This window comes from Dipodomys merriami, unplaced genomic scaffold (assembly GCF_024711535.1).
Source record: "Dipodomys merriami isolate MVZ:Mamm:240054 unplaced genomic scaffold, mDipMer1.0.p SCAF_429, whole genome shotgun sequence".
NCBI classification, from domain to species: domain Eukaryota; kingdom Metazoa; phylum Chordata; class Mammalia; order Rodentia; family Heteromyidae; genus Dipodomys; species Dipodomys merriami.
This window is the reverse complement of record NW_027205926.1, coordinates 293,519-319,922: the sequence shown is the minus strand read 5'-3', so window position 1 is coordinate 319,922 and position 26,404 is coordinate 293,519. Positions and strand designations below refer to the sequence as shown.

General features: G+C 46.8%; 1 protein-coding gene across 3 annotated transcripts; it reads left to right on the top strand.

Annotated features, from left to right (window-relative positions):
* The first annotated feature begins 803 nt into the window (after positions 1–803).
* Positions 804–25,965, top strand: LOC138807725 (interleukin-15 receptor subunit alpha-like). Of its 3 annotated transcripts, XM_069993520.1 has the most exons (7): positions 804–934; positions 14,352–14,546; positions 16,539–16,637; positions 19,012–19,209; positions 19,765–19,797; positions 23,956–24,031; positions 25,226–25,965. In XM_069993520.1, exons 1-7 carry the CDS (start codon positions 835–837, stop codon positions 25,332–25,334), a joined length of 810 nt encoding a protein of 269 aa, XP_069849621.1. In that variant the 5' UTR covers positions 804–834; the 3' UTR covers positions 25,335–25,965. The 3 variants fall into 3 exon arrangements, with proteins under 3 accessions (XP_069849621.1, XP_069849622.1, XP_069849623.1); XM_069993521.1 differs by lacking the exon at positions 16,539–16,637; XM_069993522.1 differs by lacking the exon at positions 19,012–19,209.
* Positions 25,966–26,404: the final 439 nt, after the last annotated feature.

Genomic DNA, 26,404 nt, shown 5'->3' with positions numbered 1-26,404 from the left:
AGAACTACCCCACGACCCAGCAATTGCCCTCCTGGACATGTCCCCAAAAGGTCACAAACCAGGTACAGTAAAGCCACCTGCTGGTTCTGTCTAAGGGTGCTCACTCCACTCCTAGACTTGGGGGGGCCTGGCTGTGCATCTAGCCTTTTCTTCCTACAGATCGGTTCTCAGAAAAGTAAAAAAAAACACTGGCAAGAAGAGGAGTTGGTAAACTAGGTGCAACTGTTCCAGGAAGTGAAATGAATCTCAGAGGAACACCTGTTCCCCCCTCCCCTCCTCCCTCCCTTCCCTGTCCCGTCCCTCCCCCTGAGCGGTTTCTTGGGGTGGAAGTGTCCGCCTGATGGAGGCCAAGGCCGAGCGGCGACCGCACGGGAGCTGGGCGCGCTGGGGCCGGGACCGCGCGTCCGCCCCGGGGACCCGGCTCTCCACCGCGGGGACACCTGGGCTGTCACTCAGCAGGGCCGCCCGAGAGGAGGCTCCGCTCGCTGCCTGGAGCTCGGGGAGGAGCGCCCCACGGGCTCGCCAAGCGAGCGGCCGTGCGCAGAGCAGCTGTCCCGGGGCCCTGCAGCGGCGGCGGCGGGGTTGGGGGGGGGTGGGGGGGAGGCCGGGGCGGGGGAGGCCGGGGCGTGGGGCTCCTCCACGGCCGGGTGGGGACGCGGGGTCACCGAGCTGTCACCTTGCAGCCCTCGGGGTAAAGCAAAAGCGAAAGCGAACGCGCCAGGCTGGAGGGCGGCGGCCCCCGCGGCTGCGCCCCGGCCCGGGGTGGGGGTGGGGGGTGACACGGAGCGCGTGCGGGCCGGGGCGTCCCGACGGGACCCGGCGGGACCCGAGGCCATGGGGCCGCCACGGCGCCGGCGCGGTGCGGTCCACGCCTTCCTCGCGCCGCCGCCGCCGCCGCTGCTGCTGCTGCTGCTCTGGCCGCTGGGGACACCCGGTAGGGAGCGGCGTGCGCCCAGGCTGGGTTAGAGCCTGGGGGGAGAGGGGGGTCGGGGCGCCGATCGGGGCGGCCCCAGGCGCCCCATCCAACTGGAGATGACCCAGGAGTCGGGCACCGGTGGAAGGCAGTGCGCACCCGCTCCGATCGGGGGAGGGGGGTGCTGGGGGGACGGGGGCGCGGCGCCCGGCGGGAGGCGCACGTGGAGAAGGCGGCGGCTTAGAGTGCCGCGGTCCGCCCGGCCCCGCGCCGGCCCCGCAGCCTCACCAACGCGCTGGGGATCCGGGTCTGAATCGCCGCGCGCCCTGACCGAGGGGTGGGAATGGAGGGGTGCGGGGTGCCCTCCCTAGATTCTCAGGCCGGAGACACAGGGACGTGCGGGGCGACTTCCATACTTTACCCTGGACTGTCGGGGAGCTGGGCTGGTGAGGAGCCTCCTGGAAGCCCGAGCTCCGGAGGAAAGCGGAGGGCGCAGAGGAGTGGCCGTGATCTTTTGGGGTTTCAGACCACCTGGGGGCGCGGAGATGGAACCTCGGCAGGGGAGGATGGGATGCGTGGCCCAGGGCTTTCGTCCGGGGAGCTGTGGAAGGGAGGAGGGGGGAGCCACGGGGGTGGCGGAGCTCCTGTCCCAGCGCCATCGTCGGTGGCAGGGTCTGGCCCAGGGCGCACACCTGTTATGCCGCCGGCTCCTCACCAGGCTGAGATCGGGCAGAAGAGGCAGGGAGACCCTTCGATCTCCAGTGGAGTTGAGCTGCCGTGGGTAAGGCGCCAGCCCTGGGCGAAAAAGTTAAGGGATGTCGTCCAGGCGCTAAGTTCAAACCTAGTACACACACAGACACAGACACACACACACACAGACACACACACACACAGACACACACACACAGAGGAGTCAGTATCTGGTTCAAGTTAGGCCTGCTCTTTCTCCCTCCCATAAAAAAAAAAAAAGTGCATGGATGCACACTCTGAGAAAATGCACCTGATTCTAATTTGGGGGCGTCCATGGATACCCAGGAGAGATGCCAGTGCTCTGGGTTTTGAAGCATCCGGTCAGTTTGGTCCCTCCTCCCCCCGCCCCCCAAGGGGTTGCTGAGAATCTGTCCACTGCACACACGTGGCTGTCTGTCTTCTTGCCTGAACCTCACCGCTTAGCGGAGATCAGAGGAAGTTTCATTTTCCTGAAACTTCCATCACCCTCGGCTTTCCCCTCATCGCCGACCAGCCGAGTTATATTCCTAACCTGCTGATTTCCTCCCAGCTGGCTAGCCACGAATCATTCCACAGATGCCCAACATAGCCAGCAGCCAGCCGGGCAGCTCCCTGGCATGCGGTTGGAAGTGAACCAGCGAAGAGCAAATATCTACCTGGAAGTCACAGAAGCGCGACCTGGGAAGGTCTCTGCTCTCCACCCACCACCCTGCCCTTCCACTGGACAAAGGGGTTGTTGCCATCCGTAGCCCCTGTTTGTTAAAAAAAGAAAAACAGCCTGAGGCATAATTGACAAAGTGAATATATTTAGGCTATACATGCTGACCGTTGTAGAGGTTAAAAGGCACTTGCTCACCAAAACCAAGACAGGAAGCATCCATCACTAGCTAAGAGTTCTCTTTCCTCACAAAATCCACCCCTCTCCCCACACCCCAACTGCCTACTCTGCCCCCCAGGCAACTCCTTATCTGTTTTCTGTTAGCATTCATTCCGAGCACTTTCTAGAATTGTACATAATGGGATAATAGAGTAAGTTTGGCTTCTTTCACTCCATAATTCTTCTGAGAATGTATTTGACTTTGTAACTTGTATCCATAGTTCACTCCTGTCCCCCTGTGTTGGTACACTGAGGCTATTCCCAGGACTCAGGAGACAGAAGCAAGAGAATATCCAATTCAGGCCCAGCCAGGGGTATGTCGGGAGAGCCTGTCTTCTAGACGCACAAAAACAACACAAGGTCTTTCTCTTCTATTACTGAGTTGCTTTCATTCCACGCATCATACTCCGTGTCTATCCATGTGTAGATGGACAGAATTATTGGTTTCACACTTTGCTCTTTATGTGTAACGCAGCTTTCAACATTCACATGCAGATTTTTATCTTATTTGTTTTATTTTTTTGCTGGTCCTGGGATTTGAACTCAGCACCTGGGCGCTGTCCTTGAGCCTCTTTGTGTTCAAAGGCTAACTCTCTACCACTTGAGCCACAGTGCCACTCCCAGCTCTTTCTGAGTGTCCTTGAGCCTCTTTGTGTTCAAAGGCTAACTCTCTACCACTTGAGCCACAGTGCCACTCCCAGCTCTTTCTGAGTGCTTTGTTGGAGATAAGAGTCGCATGGACTTTCCTTCCCCAGAGGTTGACTTCCAATTGCAATCCTCAGATCCCAGCCTCCTGAGTTGCTAGGATTACAGACGTGAGCCAGCGGACACCTGGCTCGCATACAGATGTTTATGAGGATATATTACTTTTATTTCTCTTTGGTAGAGATTGGCTAGGAAAGGAGTGTCTGGGCAGTAGATACATGTTTACCCTTTTTTTTTTTTTACATGTTTACCCTTTTAAGAAACAACCACATGGGAGAATTTTGGTTCCTCCACACACATATTGGCATTTGCATGATATCTTTTTTATTTATTGTAATAGGTATGTGATAGTCTCTCATAGTTTTGATCTACTTTTTTTATCCTGGTAACTCCTTTCATAGTAACTTTTACTTTTTTAAGTATTTTTATTGTTATTATAAAGATGTTATACCAGAGGGGTTATAATTACATGAGTCAGGTAAAGAGTACATTTCTTTTTGGACAATGTTACCCCTTCCCTGCATAATAAATCAACTTAAAGGAGAAAAGATTAGCCAGGTGTCAGTGTCTTTTGCCTGTAATCATAACTACACAGGGGCCTGAGAACTGAGGATTGAGGTTCTGAGCCAGCCCAGACAGTTAAGTCTGTGAAACCGTGACCTCCAATTAACTATAGAAAAAGATGGAAGTGGAGCTGTGGCTCAAGTGTGGAGCGTTAAAAAGTTTGAGACAGTGTCCAGGCCCTAAGTTCAGGCCCCAGGCCTGGGGTGTGTGCATGTATGCGTGTGCGCGCGCGCACATACACACACACATACACACACACACACACACACACACACACACACACATGTGAAACCAGGAGGAAGTAATTATTTTGGGTCACACTCTCAGAGGTTTTCATCCATCATTCCTTGGCTCTGTTTCTGGATCAATGATGAATTAGAACATCAAAATGGAAGGACAAGATGAAGCAGAGACTAAGGGAGGGCTGTGAGGACAAAGAGTACCCTTCAAGAACACGTCTCCAGAGACCTACTTCCTCTAACCGGGCTCCGCCTCCTAGTTTCCACCACCTCCTGAAAATGCCATCAGATTTGAATCTAATCAATGATGTCAGAGCTTCGTCGTCCAGTTATTTCCCATAAGCCTCACCTCTGACATGGCTTTCAGGAACAAGCCTTCAACATAGGAGTTTCTGAGTGGCATTTCCTATCTAATTCATAAGAACTAATGACACTGATCATTTTTGCATGTGCTTCCTGGCTATGTATATATCTTCTTTGGTGAAATGTCTGTTCAGACTTTTTACCCTGAGTTTTGAGAGTTTTTAAAAATATATATTCTGGATATAAAGCTTTTATTGGATATACAATTCTCATGTTTTCTCAGACTCTGTAGCTTTTTTTTTTTTTTTCATTCGCTTGACAGTGTCTTATAGCCAAGGACTGGTGACTCACACCTGTCATGCTAGCTACTCAGGAGGCTGAGATCTGAGGATGGCAGTTCAAAGCCAGCCAGGGCAGGAAAGCCCGTGAGTCTTTTGTCTGTAACTAACCACCAAAAAACCAGAAGGGGAGCTGTGGCTAAAGTGGTAGAGCACTAGCCTTAAGCATATAAAGCTCAAGGACAGCACCTAGGCTCTAAGCTGAAGCTGCAGGACTGGCACAAAAAATAAAAATAAATATAACAAAACAGTGTCTTGGGAGGAGCAGAAGTGTTTAAGTTGTGATGAAACCTTTTTGATGAATCACTTTTGCTAAGTTTATTTTGGTAAATAGCTTGCACCTATATGAACAAATATATACAATTCCACAGGTCTATTCTAGCAATCAAAGTAGTGTCACCTTTCTGAGATGGTTGGTGTGGTTAGAATGCTTTCTTCTTGAGTCTGTTCTGGGAGTCCCTGGAGGGTTCTGTGCAAGGGACCATTACTGGACTACTTAGTAAAAAGGCTGCTCTTGTAAGAGGTAGAGAACGGGTTTGGGCATGGTGGCCCATACCTGCAATCCCAGCTGTGCCGAAGGTATGGTAAGTAGGAGGATCAAAGTCCTAGGCCAGCCTAGGAGTGAGGGGCGGGGAGGAGAAAAGAAGATGAGACCTTACCTGAAAAATAAAGTAAATATCATTCACATAAGGCCCTGAGTTCAAACCCTGAAACCACTAAAGCAAATCAAAGAAGGAATGCGGGGAACAAACTACAAGTCAGGAAAGCCTAGAGGCTGACAACAAAAGCAGAGACTTTTGCAATCCTTTCAACGACCAAATCCTGAAGCAAGACCCTGTCCCTGGAGCAGGTGGCCCTAATGGTGTGGAGTGTTCCTTCCCTTTTTTTTGCCCTCCAGTCTGTGGTTACTCAACCTTCCACACCTCTGAAAGTCACCACTTTGAATGATGATGGACCTCATGGGAACCAGTTCCCAGGATGGTAAAGGAAGCCTCATCAAGGAGAATGAGAAAAAAGAAAAGAGTTGAGTTTTGGTCAATGGACCAAGTGCAATCTATACTTAGGATGTCGAAAGGAGGTGTGTTGAATTGGCTGGCATTTCAGTTAGGAAATAAGGAAGGAAAATGGGTTTCTGGGAGCCCAGAGGGCTTGACACTTCTTACCAGGCTTCGAAGGCTTCTGTGCAGCTCAGGACACCTGGTATGTTGCGGTCATTTGAATAGTAAAGTAGAAGGGAATGCTGAGATGGATTCTGACTGGAGCTAAAGCATGGGAATGGCATGCTGACAACTTTGAACCCTGTGTGTAAGAAGAGGCCTGGGATCCTTGCCCAGGTTAAGATTGTAAACCAACTTAATCACAAGGCCTGATTCATAGGTGTGGCCTTACATTGCTGCAGATATGTTTTTATCTGGCTATTCAAGGAGCTTGAAAAATCCCAGAACCTGAAGTGAGCTCCATTTTCTGTTACTTCATCTATTCTAATATTTGTACTTGTAAAAGTAACTTCAAAAAGCACAAGAGGAGCCAGGCACCAGTGGCTCATGCCTGTAATCCTAGCTACTCAGGAGGCTGAGATCTGAGGATTGAGGTTCAAAGCCAGCCAGGGCAGAAAAGCCCATGAGACTCTTATCTCCAATGAACCACCAGAAATCCAGAAGTGGCGCTTTAGCTCAAGTGGTAGAGTTGCTAGCCTTGAGCTGAAGAGCTGAGAGACATTGCTCAAGCCCAGAGTTTACAGAGCCAGGCTTCGACCTGAGCACCATGTCCAAGGAATTGTAGACAGTATTGGGACTTGCTTACGTTGCATATCTGATGAACAGAGTTCCAGAGAATAGATAAATATGATCATTTATGTATCAAAAGATGTGATTGTGGCTTGTAGAAATGAGAAGTTACAGCTACAGTTCAGCTAGATTATCTGTAAGATAATCTAGCTTTGTCAAGCAAGTAACCAGCCGCCACGAAGCTGTTTCACTTAGTTTGTACTTGATATGTGTATACACTCAAATGCTAACTATTCCTAGGTTTATCCATTTTATTATTATTTTATTAGCTGTTTATTTTTATTTTAGTATTATGATTATCTTACTTAAACAGAATGTTGGGAATTTCATTGTGGTTTATGTTTCTTTGGGGATTATTATCCTTTCTCAGCAAAAACAGAAAAAAAAAAAAAAAAACAATAAATCAAGGTAGATACTGCCAAACCTTCCCAGTACAAAAACATAGCACAATCAGGTGCTTAAAGCAAAATAGTAGCAATGGGTTCTAGAAAAGAATAAAGTGGGTAAAAAGCAAAATTTATGACAAAAATACAAACATTAGAAAGATAAATTGAAATATATAGTTTAAAATCTTTATGCTATATGTGTGACATGGTGTAATATCACCTGGAGGTCAACTCTGATAACTATAGACTACAAAGCAAACTCTGTAAAAATACAACAATGATTTCTACTTAGTGATATAAAAAGGAAGTTAAAATAGAGTCATAAAATACACTCAAATAATTAATCATGATCATCTCCATTAAAAAGGCTATGGAATTTGTAAAAATGATATTAGAAGAAATAATTCAACCAATTGGGTAAATATTATATTAAAATGCCAGCACATAAACTTAAAAAAAAGCAGCACAAGAATAAAAATCAGGGGCTGGGAAGGTGGTTCAGTGGTAGAGCGCTTGCCTTGCATGCATGAGGCCCTGGGTTCGATTCCTCAGCACCACATAAGCAAAAAGAAAAAAGCCGGAAGTGGCGCTGTGGCTCAAGTGGTAGAGTGCTAGCCTTGAGCTGAAGAGCTGAGGGACAGTGCCCAGGCCCAGAGTTCAGGCCCCATGACTGGACCAAAAAAAAAGAATAAAAATCAACATGCATCAGATCAGCGACACACAATAGGAAATAGAAAATATTACCATTAGCACTGGCATGTAAAAATATTAAATAATAAGGCAGGCATGGTTGTACACACCTGTCATCCCAGCGACTCTAAAGGAAGAGACAGGAACGTTGGAAGCCAGCCCAAGCAAAGTTAGTAAGACTCTAGTAATAATAATAATAATAGTAAAAGAGCTTGGGGCATGCCTTGAGTGGTAGAACCCATAGCCTAGCATATATGTAAGGCTCTGGGTTTAACTCCCAGAATGTGAATAGAAGGAAGGGAGGAAGAAAAAACAAAAAAGAGAAAGGTAGGGAGGAAGTGGGTAGAGAGAGAAAGAAAGGGAGGAAGGAAGGAATCAAATACTTAGGAAGGAAAGAACGAAGGAAGGAAGGAAGGGAGGGAGGGAGGAAGGAAGGAAGAAAGAAGGAAGGAATTAAATCCTTAGCAGCACATCTAACCAAAGATAAATAAAACTGATACACGGAAATCACAAAGGCTTCATTCAAGAGAGAGACCTATGGTTTCAACATGTGGGTTTCTTTTTTTAATTTCACATAACTAAATCAGTTCCTCCCTGTATTGATTTACAGATGCAGTTCAATTCTAATCGAAGTCACTAGGCTTTAAAAAAGAAATGCTATAAGGATTATATAATTCAATTAAAAAATAGGTGAAGCATGCACACTCCACTTTGAAAATACTGAACCAAGAGTTACACACTCTGGTTTTGAGACAGTGTGAAGCTTCAAGAATCAGGACAGCAGAAGACAAAGATGCCTTTCTTAAAAGGCATCATAGCATTGGTGCCAAGATAAACCAGCAGATCAATGGATGGGGGGGGGGTGTAGAATGGCCAGTGCACACAGGCAATGCAGGTACTTGGTGCTGGCTCAGGGATCTGCACAAACATGGAATGGGGAGTCTATACCCTGGTGACAACACATGAGAGAGGTGGGCTGTTGCAGAGGGAAGAAGCAAATTAACAAAGTTCTGCCATGAGACCCAGGCGTCCAAGTGCTCCTTGAGTCCAAAGCTGGTCTAGGACAACAGAAAACCTCCTTGTCCCATTCTGTAAGCAAGCACAAAGTGACAAGTCCAGTGGCCTGTGGCCCAGGGTGTATGGAGAGATCTCTGGGTGGATGCTAGGCACACAGAAGACAGAAGATGAGGATGGAGCAGGCACATTGAGAAAAATCCTTTGGTACTGCCTACCTGAAGCTCTAGATAGCACTAGAGAAATCTGAAGCCCGGGTATGTGGTGGTAACCATAGTAACAGCAAAATCCCAATGCGGCTCAATAACTGGCTGTCAGTCTAGTAGAAGATGGGCCCATCCCCAACACACTGGGGAATGGTGATGCCAATGGGCAACAAATGTTAAACTGCAAATGGACAGAGAATACCTCCTCTGGCATTGGGGTGGAGAATGGTCTGAGGTTTGAGACCCTTCTCAACTCTGTGTCATTAAAGAGATTTGCAGATGCCTCATCTAAGTGGAAGGATCCCTGCTATAAGGTCCTTCAGGAGTGATGCCTAGCATGAAGCCCTGGGTGCCATTCCTAGCACCACATAAACAGAAAAGGCTGGAAGTGGCACTGTGGCTCAAATGGTAGAGTGCCAGCCTTGAACAAAAGCAGCTCAGGAACAGTGCCCAGGCCCTGGGTTCAAGCCCTAGGACTGGCAAAAGAAAAACACACTTCAGAAGCAAGAGTAGAGGTAAAGCTCAAGGAATTCTAACCAAGATGAATTGGCGAGGTTTGGAAATTCTTTTTGTATGTACAGAGCTTTTGGCGTTACTTCTTTGGTGAATCACCCATTATAGTCCTGGCTCACTAACCCACTAGGGTCTTTATCTTTGTTCTTTTCTTTTTTTTCTTTTTTTTTTGGGGGGTCCGGTCGTGGGGCCTGAACTCTGGGCCTGGGCGCTGTCCCTCAGCTCTTCAGCGCAAGGCTAGCACTCTACCACTTGAGCCACAGTGCCACTTCCGGCTTTTTTCTTATGTGGTGCTGAGGAATCGAACCCTGGGCCTCGAGCATGCAAAGCAAGTGGTCTACCACTGAGCCACCTTCCCAGCCCTAGGGTCTTTATCTTTGTATTTAATTTATTAGAGCTGTTTATATACTAAGAATCTGAATTTTTGACATTTGTTGCAAAAGTCTTTGGTTTCATTGTCTCATTTTGTTTCACTTAATCTTTCCTTTCACTGTTTATTTTTTTTTTTGCTTTGTGTTGATGTTTTGTTATATGATAACGCTTTGCTATTGTGACAAGGGAAGTTGTATCCACCTCAGGTTATTACTAAACCAGAAAACACTCTCTTTTTCCTAATCAACCATCCACTCATTGAAAGACAGAACTAGGGACTGGGAAGGTAGCTCAGTGGTAGAGTGCTTTGCTTGCATGCATGAGGCCCTGGGTTCGATTCCTTAGCACCACATAAGCAGAAAAAGCCACAAGTGGCACTGTGGCTCAAGTAGCCTTGAGCTGAAGAGCTGAGGGACAGCGCCCAAGCCCAGAGTTCAGGCCCCATAAAAAAAGAAAGGTGGGCCGGGCGCTGGTGGCTCACGCCTGTAATCCTAGCTACTCAGGAGACTTAGATCTGAGGATCGTGGTTCAACGTCAGCCCGGGCAGGAGAGACCGTGAGACTCTTATCTCCAATAAACCACCAGAAAACCGGAAGTGGCGCTGTAGCTCAAGTGGTAGAGCGCTCGCCTTGAGCTGAAGAGCTGAGGGACAGTGCCCAGGCCCAGAGTTCAAGCCCCACGACCAACAAAAAAAAAAGAAAAAGAAAGGTGGAACTGCTCTATAACCTTCTCGCGGGAAGGACTTCCCTTCTAACAGGAAGTCCCTGGGGATTCCTGACCAATTTAGCTAAAGTTAAGGAGGGAAATGCTGAGAGATGAATAGCTTCTGTTTACAAAACGTCAGTAGTAAGTGTCGGGGTGGGGGTGGGGGTGGGAGTGGGTACGCGTACCAGTCCTAGGGCTTGAACTCAGAGCCTGGGTGTTTGTCCCTGAGCTATTCTGTTCAGGGTGACACTCTACCACTTGAGCCAGCCCCACTTCCTGATTTTTGCTGATTAAATATAGAGGCTCACAGACTTTCCTGCTTGGGGTCGTTCTGAACTAGGACATTCAGATTTCGGTCTAGGATTATAGGATAGCTAGGAATTCTAGGCATAGCTAGGATTACAGGCATAAGCCTGGCTTTCCAATAGTAATCTCTTGAAAAGAACAATTTTGTGCAATTAAGTGTTCAGTTGTGTGGGAAAAGCAAAGGCAAAGGCGGGTGGAAAGTTGGGTGAACACATGAGGCTTGAGCATGGGGGCAATGAGGGCTGCAGCAAGGGGCTGGCCTAGACCATGAACGTGGGCCGGGAGAAGGACAGAACAATAGGACCCAGGCGAGAGTGGGAGAGCAGATGGAGTGATGCAATCACAAAGCGATGAAAGGGTCCCCATGTAGGTGATTTATGCAATCACAGGAAGGAAGAGATGGAGGGAGCGAGGAAGGGAGGAAGGGAGGAAGCCGAAGGCCTTCGGCAGCCTCTGTCAAGATTGATCGCTGTCCCAGTCTTCCAGTAGTCTAGCCTGTGCACAATTATGTGCCCTGCCCCCCTGGTATCATGACACGGAGGTTTCTTCCTTCCTCTTTCCTGTTCTCTCTGATCCATGGATACAAAAGCCCCCACCAGCCTGGTTCTGACCATCTCATGTTCAGTTTCTTTAGTGTCTGATCAACAGTGACAAGATGAAGACGGTGATGATGATTCCTCGCATGTCATAGTCATAAAGTGCATTTCATACTCCTAGGCCCTGGCACTTTCCAGCATCCTTGTGAATTGCTGTACAAGTTCACTCTCAAGGAGATTGAAATCTAGAGAGATAAAGAGACAACCAGGAACCAGAGGCTCACGCCTATTATCCTAGCTTCTCAGCAGGCTACTCAGATGGCAGTTCAAAGCCATCCCAGGCAGGAAAGTCTGTGAGACTCTTATCTCCAGTTAACCACCAGAAAACCAGAAGTGGTGCTGTGGCTCAAAGTGGTAGAGCACTAGCCTTGAACAAAAAGAGCTCAGGGACAGAACCCAGGCCCTGAGTTCAAGCTCAGTGGCCAACAACAAAACAAAACAAAACAAAAAATATCTGGTCAATTAAAATCCAGTCTTTGTCTGTCCTTTCCCCCTTGTAAACCTTATGTTTCTCTTACTCTCTGGGGTCACCAGTCTGATTGTCTAGCCACAGATGATGTGAAAACACCCAAAGAAGTCCAAAGGTCCAAGGTTGATTCCAGCTCTCTCAGATGGAGGAATATTTTATCACAGAGCAAGCTTAGTGTTTTCCAAGACTCTCATTTCTGATAGTCTGCCAAGCATTTGTAGAGTTGAACTGAGTGATTTTTTTATAGCCATTCCTCCCTACCTTACTCCCATTTCTCTATCCCTAAGTATTTCCCCGATGATAACATGCAGCAAAGCAGCACCGGTAGAGACTTAAGACTTCGATAGCAAGGAACTAAACACATGGTCCTGCTAAACTAAGCACACATACATTCACAGTATGTATGTGTGTGTATGTGTGCTGGCAGGGTAAGGGGTGGTATTTTGAAGAATGCGGTGGGAGAATTAAATTCACTTACAGATATTAGAAGACAGGCATGGTGGCATATGCCTGTAATTCTCCCTACTCCAGAAATGATTAGGAACTGGGCACTGGTGGCTCATGCCTGTAATCCTACCTGCTCAGGAGACTGAGATCTGAGGATCACAGTTTAAAGCCAGCCTGGGCAAGAAAGTCCCAGATACTCTTACCTCCAATAAAACACTAAAAACCCAAAGTGGAGCTGGGGTCCAAGCGCTAGAGTGCGAGTAGTAAGCACCAAAGCTCAGGGACAGTGCCCAGGCCCTGAGTTCAAGCCACAACACTGAAAGTAAAGGAGGAGGAAAATCCTCAGAGATTGATTTCTTAGTCAAAGTTCTAGTTGTATAACATGCTACCTGAGACTGGAGGATTTATAAAGAATAGAGGTTGATTCATCTCATGATTCCCACTGGGAAGCTCAAGTTCACAGCACCAGCGTCTGCTCAGTACCTCAGAGGGGCTTGTGCAGCACCAGAGCATGGCAGGCCCCATGTAGTGGTACAGAGCAAGTTGCCAGCTTCCATCTCTTCCTCTCCTTATAAAGCCACTGGCACTACCTTAGAGACCCCACTCTGATGAAGTTAATTAGTCCTGATTACCTCCCATAGGCCCCATCTCCAAATGCCATCAATGCCTGACTTTGAGGATTAAGTTTTCCACACACAAGCACTTTAGCAGGTCTTTCCACCACTCATTATGTGGTTTTTATTTGCTTACTTCGTTGTTCAGATTTAAACTCAAAACTTACACTAAAGAAGCAACAATCACATCAAGACTTTCTGGATATTCCTTACCCAGACTCACTAACTGTTTAGATTTTGCTCCATGTTTGTTTGTGTTAACCATTCCCCCTCCCTATCCAAACCTATTTATTATGTAATATATACATGAATCCTCTTCAAAACCAGTTTCAAGGAAGCTGGGGACCTCACACCTTTCCTGATCATCTCCTTCAGTGGACATTTCCTCAGGACAGAGTTGTTCTTCAGAAAGGGCCCCTGCCACGTGAGCCCAGCACACTGCAGGACCATTCCCCTTAGTGCTATACCATTGCCTAGTATCTGCTCTACATTCCCATTCCATCAACCCTGCCATAGTCAAACCATCTTCCTCCAGCAGGGGGATCCCTGGACATGGTTTCCTTTACTCAGGGATGACACCTGGCTCCTACAGATCATCCACCAGAGAAGGAGAAAATAATGACTGCTGCTGAGCTCTGCCCACACTGAGAATAGCATAGACACACTTGAGAGGAAAATCTGCAGATGAGAGGCAGACATTATCTATCCAGGAGCTAGGGAACTTACTTTTCATTGTAAAAAAGAAAAAAAATTGTCGGACCCACACATTGGCAGCGAATCTGTCCCTGTTTCGGTACAGTTTGGGTTATCACTGCCTGCGATGTTAGGCAGATCTGTCTGAACAGACAGGGGAACTGTGGGGGAAGAGCAGGACCACACTGGTGAAAGGCACAGGGAACAGCAAAGGCTGATGTGGAAATGGGAAGAGAGTTAGAGGGGCAGGCCGACCTTTGAAGATTCTTCGAGCTTTCAGCATTTGTTCTAAGAGCACCAGGCAGCCAGGGATCATTTGATGCTGGGGATTGGACTCAGAGCCTTGTGCCTGCTAGCCAAGTGATCTACTTGTGAACTCCATCCCTGGTCCAACACTGACGTTAGCAAGTTTGCATTCCTAGAGATGATGCCGGCTGCCTTGTGGAAATGACCAAAAGCTTGGCGGAAAGTATTCAAGGTGACAGAGCTGAACTACCACTATCAGCAAATAATAATAATAATAATTAACAAGCAATAAATAATATCCGAGCTTGCCATAGACAAGCTTGTTTGGTCCAGTGGGGACAGAGCTGGACCTATTATAGAGATATCGAGGGCTTGGAGATTGTTGGGAAATGGAGAGGGGGAAAGAGGGGTTCGTTCCTGACTCCCCAGTACCTGTATTGGGTGGCTGGCATGGAAGTTAAGAGGCTGAGTTCCCTTCCTGATCACCTTCCACATGCTTGGAGCCTGGAGTTTGGCTGACAGAGCCCCAGGGCTAGGCTTCCTTCTGGCTCCAGTGTAATTTACCGTTGCTGCGTGGTTCCCTGGAGAGCCATCTTGACAAGCTGAGATCTCACTGGTCCTCTCTCATACACTCTGCAGGCGTCATGTGCCCAAGCCCCGTGTCTGTGGAACACGCAGACATCAACATCAAGAGTTACCATGTGAGCTCCAGGGAGAGGTATGTTTGCAACTCTGGTTTCAAGCGGAAAGCTGGCACGTCGAGCCTGATCGAGTGCGTGTTTAATGAGACCACCAACACGGCCCAGTGGACAATGCCCAGCCTGAGATGCATCCGTAAGTAGCCGCTCACTGCCCGGTCCCCACCCTTCCTGCCCAGCCGAGACTCAGTATACCACTGGGACACTATCAGCCATACCTCCTGAGATGGAGATCTGTGGGCACTGTGCTTAGGCAGTTCTCCAGTTCAAATCCTGGCTCTGCCGTGTATCACCTCGCAGCTCTGGGTAAAGTCCCTAACCTGTCTGAACTCAGATTGAACATTCAGCAAATGAACAAGATGCCAACACTGAGATGTTAAGAGCTTTAAGAAGAGACTGGTAAATATTAACTATTACGGTGGCCCATGCTTGTTTAGAGATCAGGGCAGTAAAAGGATTGATTGGCTCCCACAAGGATGTGTGCTCAGGCTAGCTTCCCAGACAGCTCTTCCAACTTCTCACAAGGCTGCAAACTGAAGGGAAGTAGAAATCTGCCTTGTCCATTGGTGCCCAACATGGGGCGGGGGAGGGGGGTGTAGAGGGAGGGGAGTAGCTGGAAATGAACACAAATCCAAGTTCCTCTTGACTTAGTCACGCGGGTCTAGCAGCCAGCCAGCATTCAAGAGGAAGGATAAGAAAGATGCCAAAAATCTTCTTTCCTGAATCACTTATAACTGGATAACCATCCTAGGAAAAGCCTAACAACTTTGGAGGAGAAGCCATTTGGTGCTCTTCCCAAGAATATGAAGCTCAGTTCTACTTCCTTCTTCCTCCTCTAGAAAAAAAAAATGATTCACCTCTGGTCTTCCAAGACACTTCTGATTTAGCAAGTCTTCATGGCTCAGTCTGTGTCTAGCAGAAGCTAGATCTGTTCTCACTGAACATTTGCAAAGACGCTCCCCTTTTCTAGAGGCCAGGAGCCTGGAGGCGGCCATTGTACAACAACATCCTTCTGCTTGGAACTCTGGGAAAAGCCAGGTTTTCTCAGGGATGTGTAATGTGAGATTAACCCTCTGGATTCTTCCTTCCTGGAGGGCAGAGAACAGAGGTTCTGCCAGGAATCAGTGTATTGGGGGATCAGACTTCCCCCACCACCACCCCTTGGCTTTGAGTACAGCTCAAAAGAAAATCCCAGGAAGGCAACACTAACCATGAATGTGGGAACTGCAAGTGGAAAATCAGGACTTTTTCCTTCACTTTGGGGAAAGTTACCTTTTCTCAAATTTCCACATCTTACGGTAAATGAATCCAGGAAAGACAACAGCTGCACACTCTGAACAGGGAAAGGTGGGAGAAAAGAAGAATCTAGAATCCTAAGATTTGTGGTGGTAGTGAAGTTGAACTCAAGGCTTTGCTCTTTCTAAGCAGGTGTTCCAGTTATTTTTTGAATGGAATCTTATGTTTATTCCTGGGCTTGCCCAGACTGAAATCCTACTAGTTACCCCTCTCTCACTCTTACCTAGAGTGAACCACCTTGCCTGGATATCGGTTGAGAGGGGGTCTCAGTGGCTTTTTGTCAAGTCTGGTTTCAAACTGTAATCTTTCCAATCTCTATCTCCCAAATAGCTGAAATTACAGACATGAGCTGCATAGCCAACTCGGGTCAGAATTTCAGAACCTCCAGCCTGAAGGAATCTTTAGGTTTCATTTGTTCCAAATGACTGATGCCCTGACCTTTTTAACCACTAGTAACTATTTACACTGTTGCTCCAAATTTCCTATGTATCAAAAGATTCCCAAACAATGGAATCTATTATCACTTATTTCCCCATGAATAGCCAAAATTATAAAACTGGGCTCATATCATTGGCCTCATTCCAGCCAAAAAGAGAGGAAATTTGATGCTCAATTTATGCAATCTTCTCAGAGATGCTAGGGGAAAAAAATGCCTTGGCATTTGGGTTAGGAAGCACAGTTTATTCTTGTGATTTTTTAAACTGCCCTCAGATACCAGTGATCTCCATTGTTAACGTGCATGTCACTTTAAAAAAAATTACTTTCAGATCTAAAGCCACTCCAGTTTTCACCCCTTAGGATTCTAAACACCAGGTGGTTATCTTCTTTCTAGGAGACCCCTCCCTGACTCACCAAAGGCTAGTACCACCATCCACAGTAGTGACTACAAAGGTGACCCCACATCCAGAGAGCCCTTCCCGTCCTGGACAAGGTAGGACATTTCAGATCCCCCCTTCACCCCCCCCTCAGATGTGCAAACCACTGTGTGCACTCTACTGCAAACAGCCAAGAGAGCAAACTTCCCATCACCCTTGAGAATATGCATTAATTGACACCCAGGTTGCATATGCATGCACACTTCGCAGTAGGTTAGAATCCTTTGACTAGGTCAGGCCAAATTGAATTGTTGCCATTTTTTTTTTTTTTGCCAAGAACTGGGAAAGTCTGAGATGTGATTTCACTTGACTGCTTCAATGTCACTGTCTCACCTGGGAGAGACAAAGAGCTTTCGGGCACCGTGAGCAATAGGAGCATCGATATATGTAGCTACCATTTGTTGCCCAGGCAACAGGGATGGGCCTATGAGTGTTTTCTAACTGGCAGCAGCTGTGTCTGCTCTTTGCTTCAGAAGGGAGTGGTCTCAGTCTTCCAAGGCATTCACAGCGTATACATCCTTGAGAACACTGTCTGCAGAGAGAGCCACACAAGGCTCCTTGTTGGCAAAATGTAGAGCACCATGGCGGATCAGTGGAGAGTTCTTCTCCCCACCCCCCCACCCCCACTTCTCATGAGCAAGTGAACATCGCTGTTGTTCTTGAAGCAAGGTGAAGTTCCATATTTCCGCTGAGTCTTAGGCAATCTTCCAGCTCAATGTCCTTAGCCTTTTTCTTGATGTTAAGGAAAATTGAACCTATAATCCTATAATATTAGCTACTCAGGAGACTGGGATTTGAAGATGGTAGCTTAAAGCCAGCCCAGGCAGGAGAGTCTTATGAGACTCTTAGCTTGAATTAGGCAGAAGTGGAGGTATGGCTGGAGTGGTAGAGCACCATCCTTGAGAGAAAAAGCTAAAGTATAATAACTCAGACCTAGGCCCTGAGTCGGAGAGGGTGGGAGGGAGAGAAAGAAAAGAGAGGGAAGGAAGGAAGGAGGGAAGGAAGGAAGGAAGGAAGGAAGGAAGGAAGGAAGGAAGGAAGGAAGGAAGGAAGGAAGGAAGGAAGGAAGGTTGGCTTGAGAGCTTGTATGCTGAATGTCTTGGGGTATTTGTCTCAAATCATTGGTCAGATTTCCACTTCCAAGGCCAAACTTTGCAGTCACCATACAGAAGAGGAGCCATTAACCCAGGCTGGTGGGGCCTGCGCACTGGGCGTGAGTGTTCCGCAGGCTGTATCTGCTGGGTTGCTTGGAGTGGTGGCAGCTGGCTGCAAGGTAGTGATGAAGGACTGAAGTCTGAGGCCTTTGCACAGCACGCAGGGCTGGGAAGGCCAGAGTGCAGGGCCGCCACGGAGAGCACAGCCAACGGAACGCAGAGGGGGCTGTCTTACCAGATGCTTTGCTCCAGGGCTTTACTTCCCAATTCCATATTCATCACATGAAAGACCCCGTTTTTTCATGAAGACAATGGCGGGCAGGTGTGGGGCACACAGCATCTTTCAGTTGTGGGGAGAGGGTATCTGCTGGTGAAGGACAAGGAAACGAGGAACCTGAAGTCCAGGCAGCCACTGCTCCTGAGGATGGAGTTAAATCGGGATAATTTTCCTTGGATATAGCTCAAGGAGTTCAGACAGGCTGAGTCTCAGACTTCCTTTTATTTCAACAATGTGACAACATGTAAAATATAGGCAAGCATGGTAGTACATGCCTGTAATTCCAGCATTTGGAAGGCTGAGGTAGGAGGATTGTGAAGGCCAGCCTGGCCTACTCAGACCTTCTCCCACCTTACCCCCAAAAAAAGAAGGAAGGAAGGAAGGAAGAAATGGAAAGGAAGGGAAGGGAAGAGAAGAGTTGGGAAGGGAAGAGAAGGGAAGAGAAGGGGAAAGAAAGGAAACAAAGGGGAAGAAAGGGAAGGGAAGAAAGGAAATTACCTTTGGCAAATAAGCCTCCACTTGTTTGTAGAGCCAAATTTTAACTGTATCCTTCCCTAGGAAATAGCTAGATCTTCCCAAAGCAACACCAATAATTCTTTTTTCTTCTTATTTTGTCGGTCGTGGGGCTTGAACTCTGGGCCTGGGTGCAGTCTCTCAGCGTTTCAGCTCAAGTCTAGTGCTCGACTACTTGAGCCACAGCACCACTTCCAACTTTTTCTGCTTATGTGGTGCTGAGGAATTGAACCCAGGGCCTCATGCATGCAAGGAAAGAACTCTTACCACTGAGCCACCTTCCCAGCCCAACCAATGATTCTTTATAAGCACTTGGATGCAAAAAATGGTGCCACAGCCAGTTCCATGGCTCAGTGGACAGTGGTGCCACTGGTTTGACACACAGACCGCTGGGAGCCGGATGGCCAGGGAGGGCTGGCACATGGCTTGTGAGGTCCAGCTCGAGCCAGTCTGAATCTTTATCTTCTGTCTTGGAATTTCTTACAGAACCAACCACATCATGGCCCAAGTCAGGCACTTCCGTAGCCATGGATACAGCCATGGTACCCGGCTCCCCACTCACCCCATCCCAGACGCCTTCCCCAGGAACCACAGGGCTAGGCAGCTACGAGTCTTCTCCGGCCCCATCTCAGACCACAGCCAAGGCCTCAGAGCTCCTGCCCTCCACCCCCCATGGGACACCAGGTTAGCCCCCCAGCTTCACAGGAAGAGAGGACCACTGCTCCCCGCATGCTGCTTCTGACACTTGGGTTGAGAGCTGGTGCCAGGGACCCCCGTACTTTGGTGCCATCTAATCCATTGTCAAGACTAACAGACATATTCCTGCTCCCACCAGCTCTAGCTTCGTTGCCCTGGGCCAGAGGGCACGGCTGACCATGCCAGCCGCCTCAGGCATGTGCCCCAGCTACACCGATTAACCCACATGGCCCGGCCCGTGCTAGGACTTAACTGTGCTCTCCCACTGAGGGAGGGTAGAGGGAGTGCTCTGCAGTCCAGAGCCATGCTCTGGGAGATGTTGAGAAGCCCTGGGCCCTCTGGCTCTCTTTGAAGGCCTGGCCAGGTCTTAGGTGTGGCCCAGCACCCCTGTGACTTACCCTGCTTGTTCGGTGCTATGCTCAGTCTGGTTGTGCCAGCTGTGTATCTAAGGATCTGAGATGACAGCCAAGCCATCCATTATTTGTCCGGCCTCATGAGAAGCCTCTGCAGTCCTGACTGTGCGCTCTCCCCTCTCCTCCGCAGGTGTCCATCCACACAGCCGCACATCGGCCACTGGTGAGTACTTTTCCTTGTCCACGATGCTGATGGGCAGAGAGACTTGTAGATGCAGCCTGTAGAGCAAGCCCTGGTCCCATTCACGCCAGCATGACCCCTCCTCCCTCCCTGCAGAGCCCCCAGCAGATAAGAAAGTGCATAATGCGTAACACTCAGTGGATGGAATTCTTCATTTGATTAGGACCATTTATCCTCACATAGAATGGTGCAGTCAGTCAGTGCATCACAAGAGTGTCCTTGTACGTAGTTCAGCTTTTAGAGGACCCTGTGTTTGCTAGGCCCTGCCACTTGAGTCACACCCCAAGCCATGCAAGCCATTAGAAAAAAAAAGGCTCTCTGGGGATTATTTTTATTGAAAGACTAGTATGTAATGTCCAGGACATGGGAACAAAAATATGTTCATGATTTAGAAGGAGAACAGTATCCAAATTGATTTTTTTTGCCTTAGTCACATCCCAAATTAATCTTTCCACAGTGTTTTGCATTTTTTAATTTGTTTTTCATTTTGATACTATTTTGCACGTGGCATAGAACTCCAGTTACAAAAGAATGTACAGTAAAAAGTCCCTCTGTCCACTCAAATGTCCTTGAAGAATGGAGGTAGATTTTTGCAGATCCTTCCAGATAGGCTGTGTAAAAAGAGAACACTGAAAGAGGATGATGACAGCCAAGCAACTTGCCCTCATTTAATAGCACGGCTTGGAGGTTCTCCGTATCAGTACATAAACCTGCCTATTCTCTTTTACCAGCTACATACTATGCCATTCATGGACCTGCCCACATTCTACATTGCCAGTCTACTCTTTGGACTTATGACTGCTTACATTCTTTATTAATTAAAAGCTCACCGACCTAGGAATGTCTTCAGGATTAAATCCTGCAGTGAAATTCTCTACAAAGATCTTCAAAGTATTTGACTCTAGGCTATAATCTGTCATCGCATTTTTTTTCTAGTTTGTGGATGAAATATAAAAAAATTTACTGGATGATATATGAAAATTCTCTTTTAACACCTGTAATCCAGTAAAAATTAATTGAGTGCTGGAGATGTGGCTCAAGTGGTTGGGTGACAGCCTTGTAAGTGTAAGATACTGAGTTCAAACCCTGCTATCACACAACAAACAAACAAAACATAAAAATACCATAGCTGAACATCTAAATGGACAAAAATAGTTCTATATAAAGAGTTCTGGAAACACAGCATTATTTAAAAATCAAAACAAAACAGCAATTTAAGGCCAGGTACCTGAGTTCTAGAGGATTGCAATATGAAGCTAGTCCTAGATAGGGTTGTGGATAGGAGAAAAGAATCTATCTCCAGTTAATCAGCAAAAAACTGGACTGTAGGCCTGGTTTAGAGTACAGTAGAGTCCCACTAGTCATGATCAAGAAGTTCTAGTAAAAGGCTCTGAGTCCTATTACTGGGGGGCAAAAAACTCAATGTCATTTTTTTTTCTTCTTTCTTTTTCTCTTTTTGCCGGTTCTAGGCTTGGACTCTGGCGTGAGCTTTATGGCTCAAAGCTAATGCTCTACCACTTGAGCCACAGCTCCACTCCCAGCCTTTTTTGTAGCTTATTAGAGATGAGAATCTCACAGACTTTCCTGCCCTTAATGGCTTTGAACCGTGATCCTCAGATCTCAGCCTCCTGAGTAGCTAGGATCACAGGCTTGAGCCATGGGTGCCCAGCTCCAATGTCAGTTTAAATAGACTCCAATTTATAGAATTTTAAGGGTTAAACTCAACCAATTATTCATTGAGTAAGCCAAACCCAACAAGGATTTTTGTGTCTGTTCTTTGCAGTGTAGTATTGAGCCTAGGGTCTTGGGCATCCTAGGCTAGTCCTATTACTGAGCCACATCCCCAGCCTTGACCCCCAACACTTACTACACGCCTAGGTGGGGGGTGGGGGAGGGAGAAAGAGAGAAAGAAGGAGAGGGAGAGGGAGAGAGAGGACAGAGAGACAGAGAGAGATGAGAGACAGAGACAGAGACAGAGAGGGAGGGAGGGGGAGAGAATAATGGATCAATGCTCTGAGCTCTACAGCGCCTCCTCCAGTGCAGACACGGGCACTACACTAACAGTGACAGCAGTACTTCCACCAGGACTGACCTGGTTTACCAGGAAGCTGCTAAGGAAGGACTGGTCGCTCTATAGTCACTTGATCGCCATCTACGCTGAATACTGGCCCTGAGAGCCTACTTCTTTCACCATCTTAGATTCCATCAGCTCTTGAGGCCTGAAGCCAGGGCAAGGAAAAGGGATGGGCGCTGGCCCCTGTGGCCTCCAGTACAATAATCAGCTTTCCCCCCTTCCTTTTCTTCTCCTCTTCACCAACTCCTTCTCTTCCTTTCTCCTGAATCCATACCCTCTAGAAAACACCATAAGGTGGAGAGTTTGGCAGGTGATTTGTTAATGCATTGGACTAGTGACCCTGGTTTGTTTTCTTGCTAACCTTGCCTGGAGGTTATTGGAGAAGAGGCTCAGGGTGAGGATTGAAGGCACTGAATTCAAGTTGCTTCCTGTCATCCTTGGCCTCAGAGCCCTTCTTTCTCTCTTGAGTTTGACTCTGCAGATTTTAGTCTTATTGAAAAGGAAACAGGAAGAAGCATCATGAAAGCAGAACTACAGTTCAAACCAATCTGCCTTTTCTAATAAATCACTCCTCAAACTGTAAATGCATGCCAAACATACTAGCCAATGTGGAGGCAGTTTACTCTAGCATGCAATGCCTCTGAATAAAAAAATCATTTGCTTCTTTTCCAGTCATTCTGATAATCAGTATTAAATCAGAGAACTCAAGAAACATTTTTCACTAATGTCTCATGGCTTTTCTATCAACCTCACTAGGCTTATTTTGTTTACATAGGTTTTGGTTTCATTTCTACAATTTTTATGGGTTTATTTCTCACTGTAAAAATATGAGAGAAAAAAACTGAAATAGGCTGGTAATTGATGGGTCATGCCTGTAATCCTAGCTACTCAGGAGGTTGAGATCTGAGGATTGTGTTCAAAGCCAACCAGACAGTCCATGAGAGTCTTATATGAAAACTACTCAGAAAAAGCTTGAAGTGGCACTGTGGCTCAAGTTAGAGCACTAGCCTTGAACAAAGAGAAGCTCAGGGACAGCTCTCAGGCCCTGAGTTCAAGCCCCAGCACTGGCAAAAAAAAAAAAAAAGACACAAACCTGAAATATTTTAAAACAAAAATGAGGATTTTATATTATTGTATAATTACGTGACACATCAATGCACCATATATCCCTTGAGATTTTTCTGTGTACATAGTTGTGGCTTAGAAAACTACTTTTTTCCCCTTCAATTAGCTTTTTTCATTCAAAATATTATAGACAACTCTTCATGTTAATATATGTACCTTCATGTCATTATTTTGTTTTTGGTGGTACTGGGGTTTTAACTCAGTACCACCAAAAAGATAAAAAATAGGTTCCAGCAACTCATTCTTGAAATCCTAGCTATGTAGGCAACTGAGAGCTGAGGATCAAATTTCAAAGCCAGCCCAGGCAGACAAACCCAAGAGACTTATCTCCACTGAACCAGAAAAAAAAAAAAAAAAAAAGCCAAAAATGGAGGTCTGGCTTAAGGGGTAGAGCATGAAGTTTGAGCAAAAAAAGTTAATCAAGAGTTCAAGGCCCTGAGTTCAAGCCCCAGTATTTGGCACACAACAAAAATATAGATAAAAATATAAATAAGAAATGACAATAGAAATGGATGGAAAATGGTACTACATGCTATTGTCCCCAAATCTGTAGCATTAAGAAAAAAGGGGACAGTGAGAAAGGGGACAGTGAGGAAGATCAAGCTGAAGTGTCCCCTTATTCCCCCCCCCCATCCTCCCCTCATTCATCCAGTTTTCACCTAGGGTCTCCCTCCTGACTCACTCCCACTACCAAGGGTCATCCTGAGCTATTTGTCCAAGGACAGGGAGCAGGGATGTGGGACAGCAGGCATGGGAGCAGTCTGAATTGGCAATGTTGGCAGCAAAAACCACGTGGTTTTGCCCAGATGTGGAAGAGATCCAACTAAAGCATGCTGGACTTCTTTGTGAGGATGCACATTGCCTACAATTGACTGATCCTTGGCAATGAGCGAATGTACTCTCCACACCTGTGGTTGCAGCTCAGCTCTGTTCTTTTCCAGTCGCCATCTCCACATCCGTCACCCTGACTTGTGGAGTGTGTGTGCTGCTTGTCATGGTGTGGTGCATCAGATCAAGGTGAGTGGCACGGCAGGATCTGTTCTTCTGGGCCACCAGAAATGGGCCCAGCAGGACAGAGCCAGTCTTTGCTTCCCATGGTTCTCAGAGCACAAGCCCGAAATGGGACAACTGGATCCAGGCCAACAATACTGGAAGTCTGTCTACCAGAAGCTCTGGAATCGTTTCTTCTATGTATTCACAAATACATTCTCAAATATGTTCCTGACATGTGCGTGCCCTTATTTATGGCAACCTTAATTTTTCATTCCTAATCACTGAAATTCTGACGTTTGTGCCATGCCACCTCTGACATTTCAGTGTTTTTCCTCAAATCTTGAGGCTTTTTTTTTAAAAATCATTTTCATTAAGTCTGAAGTGGCATATTGGCCTTTGTTTTTTCATCACTTAAGGGCCAGTTGATGTAGTGGCTCTGGATCCTTCCTTCACATTATTCTCTGGATGGATATCAGGAGTTCTTGCAGCTAAAGTTGAAGTCACTAGTAATAAATATTGTAGCAATATAAAACTTAAGACTGAGCCTAATTTTCACCCGATGTCTAATATAACCCACTTGGTGCTTCACATACTTGTTATATTGCTGTAATCACACCCCTCAGGAGGCGGAGGCAGGAAGATCTCGAATTTGAGGCCAGCATGGACTCCATAATGGGTCTGAGACCATTCTGGACAAACGAAAAATAGACAAACAAAAACAAAAGTCCAGGCATGTAGCCCAAGCTTGTAATCCTAGCTACTTGGGGGACTATGATTCTAGGCCAGCCAAGCCTAAAAGTTTACGGGACTGTCTTAAACAACGGTTGGGACAGTGGCATGTACCTGTCATCCCAGCATCAAAGGGAAGCACACATGAGAGGATCACAACCCAGGCTAGCACAGGTATAAGGCAATCTTGAAACTAACCAACAGGACTGGCTGAGTGGCTCAAGTGGTAGAGAGCCTGCTTCGCAAGCATAAGGCCCTTCATTCAAACCCAAGCACCATCCCAAACATAAAACATATATACATATATAAAGGTAAATATACAGAGTGAGGGAAGGGGTGACCTTGCCCAAAAAGAAATATACCTCTGAACATCACCTTTATAGTATTTTTTAAATTGTTTAAAAGATAAATATACTTGTGTATGAATGTAGATTGACTTTCAGGCAATCCTCTCCTCTAGTCAAAACCTCTGAATCATCTCCTTTGCAGGCGAACATCCCAGCCACCTGCTACTGAAATGGAACCCATGGAAGTGATGCCAATGGCTGTGGACACTGGCCACAGTGGGGGCATGGGAGCCTACCCGCAGGACTTCTGAGATGGGAAGCCAGCCCAGCTACATCTGGAGAGAAGGCACCCAGCTCTGCTTTCAATTAAGAGCACCTGAAAGATACCCACGGGGCTAAGAGCCAGGGAAACACCCATCAGTGCAATCAGGTCCCTGGTGTCATCTTACCTCCTGCAGGAGCTCACAGATGACACTGCCAGCTCGTCAGGCCCTGGTTTCCCAAAGTTTGAGCGGCTGAAGTTCTCCTAGGAGAGGCTGGGGGCTTCCAGGAAGGCCTGGGACTTCACTCTGACAGTGACCCAGGATCGCTTATCCATATCTCTGCACTTTACAGATAATGGGAATGTACTTGAGGCCCCCGGAGAATTTCAGGGCTCTTCCTGACATGGGAAATGTCAACCAGGAAGACACCCAGTAGCTCTTGAGATCCTAGAAACTCTGTCGACAGGGATCTGTCAGGTATCAAAAAGAAGCTGAGAAAGGCAGAAGAGTAATGGGCCAGCGACTCCTCCTGAGTGAAGGATTCAGAAGCAAATTGAACTCGGTGATGTTTTGTGTGTATATATATTTATTTTTATACTTCCTTGTTTGTCATAGCTACCTACAGCATATGGTTTGTACAAGTGCCTTGTGTAAATAAAATATTTTCAATACCAAAAAATTACACCATAGAAAAATGTTTCAAAAAGAAAAAAGGGAATGCAGAGTCAAAAATGGTTGAGTTCGTTTTCTTTGTCTGAAGATCTCTTGCCTAGAGATGGCACAGATTAGGGAATTTCCATGTGAGAAGTAATTTGATCTAATCAAAACTATGGCAAGTTTGGATCCAGCATACACAGCATACACATTCTGTCTTTCCTGTGTTCTCTTTTTCTTTCTTTGCTGTGTATGACATTTGTTTCTAAAATCATATGCCAAATCCTACTTCCTTATGTTATAAAAAGAAAGAAAATTCTGAACCAGAGAAGTTGACCTTCTTAAAGCCATACAAATCAATTAATGTCAGAGTTTGAACAGAACCAGGCATGGGGTGGGGTTTTGAGAGCAGTCGTCCTGATTGTAAACCAATTATAACCCTCCATTCCAGAGCTAGAGCATTT

Bases quoted from the DNA above. Each gene is read 5' to 3' on its own strand.
- LOC138807725 (XM_069993520.1), top strand. From the start codon at position 835: ATGGGGCCGCCACGGCGCCGGCGCGGTGCGGTCCACGCCTTCCTCGCG. The intron at 14,547-16,538 runs GTAAGTAGCCGC...TCTTCTTTCTAG, and splicing joins GCCCAGCCTGAGATGCATCC to GAGACCCCTCCCTGACTCAC. The intron at 19,798-23,955 runs GTGAGTACTTTT...GTTCTTTTCCAG, and splicing joins CAGCCGCACATCGGCCACTG to TCGCCATCTCCACATCCGTC.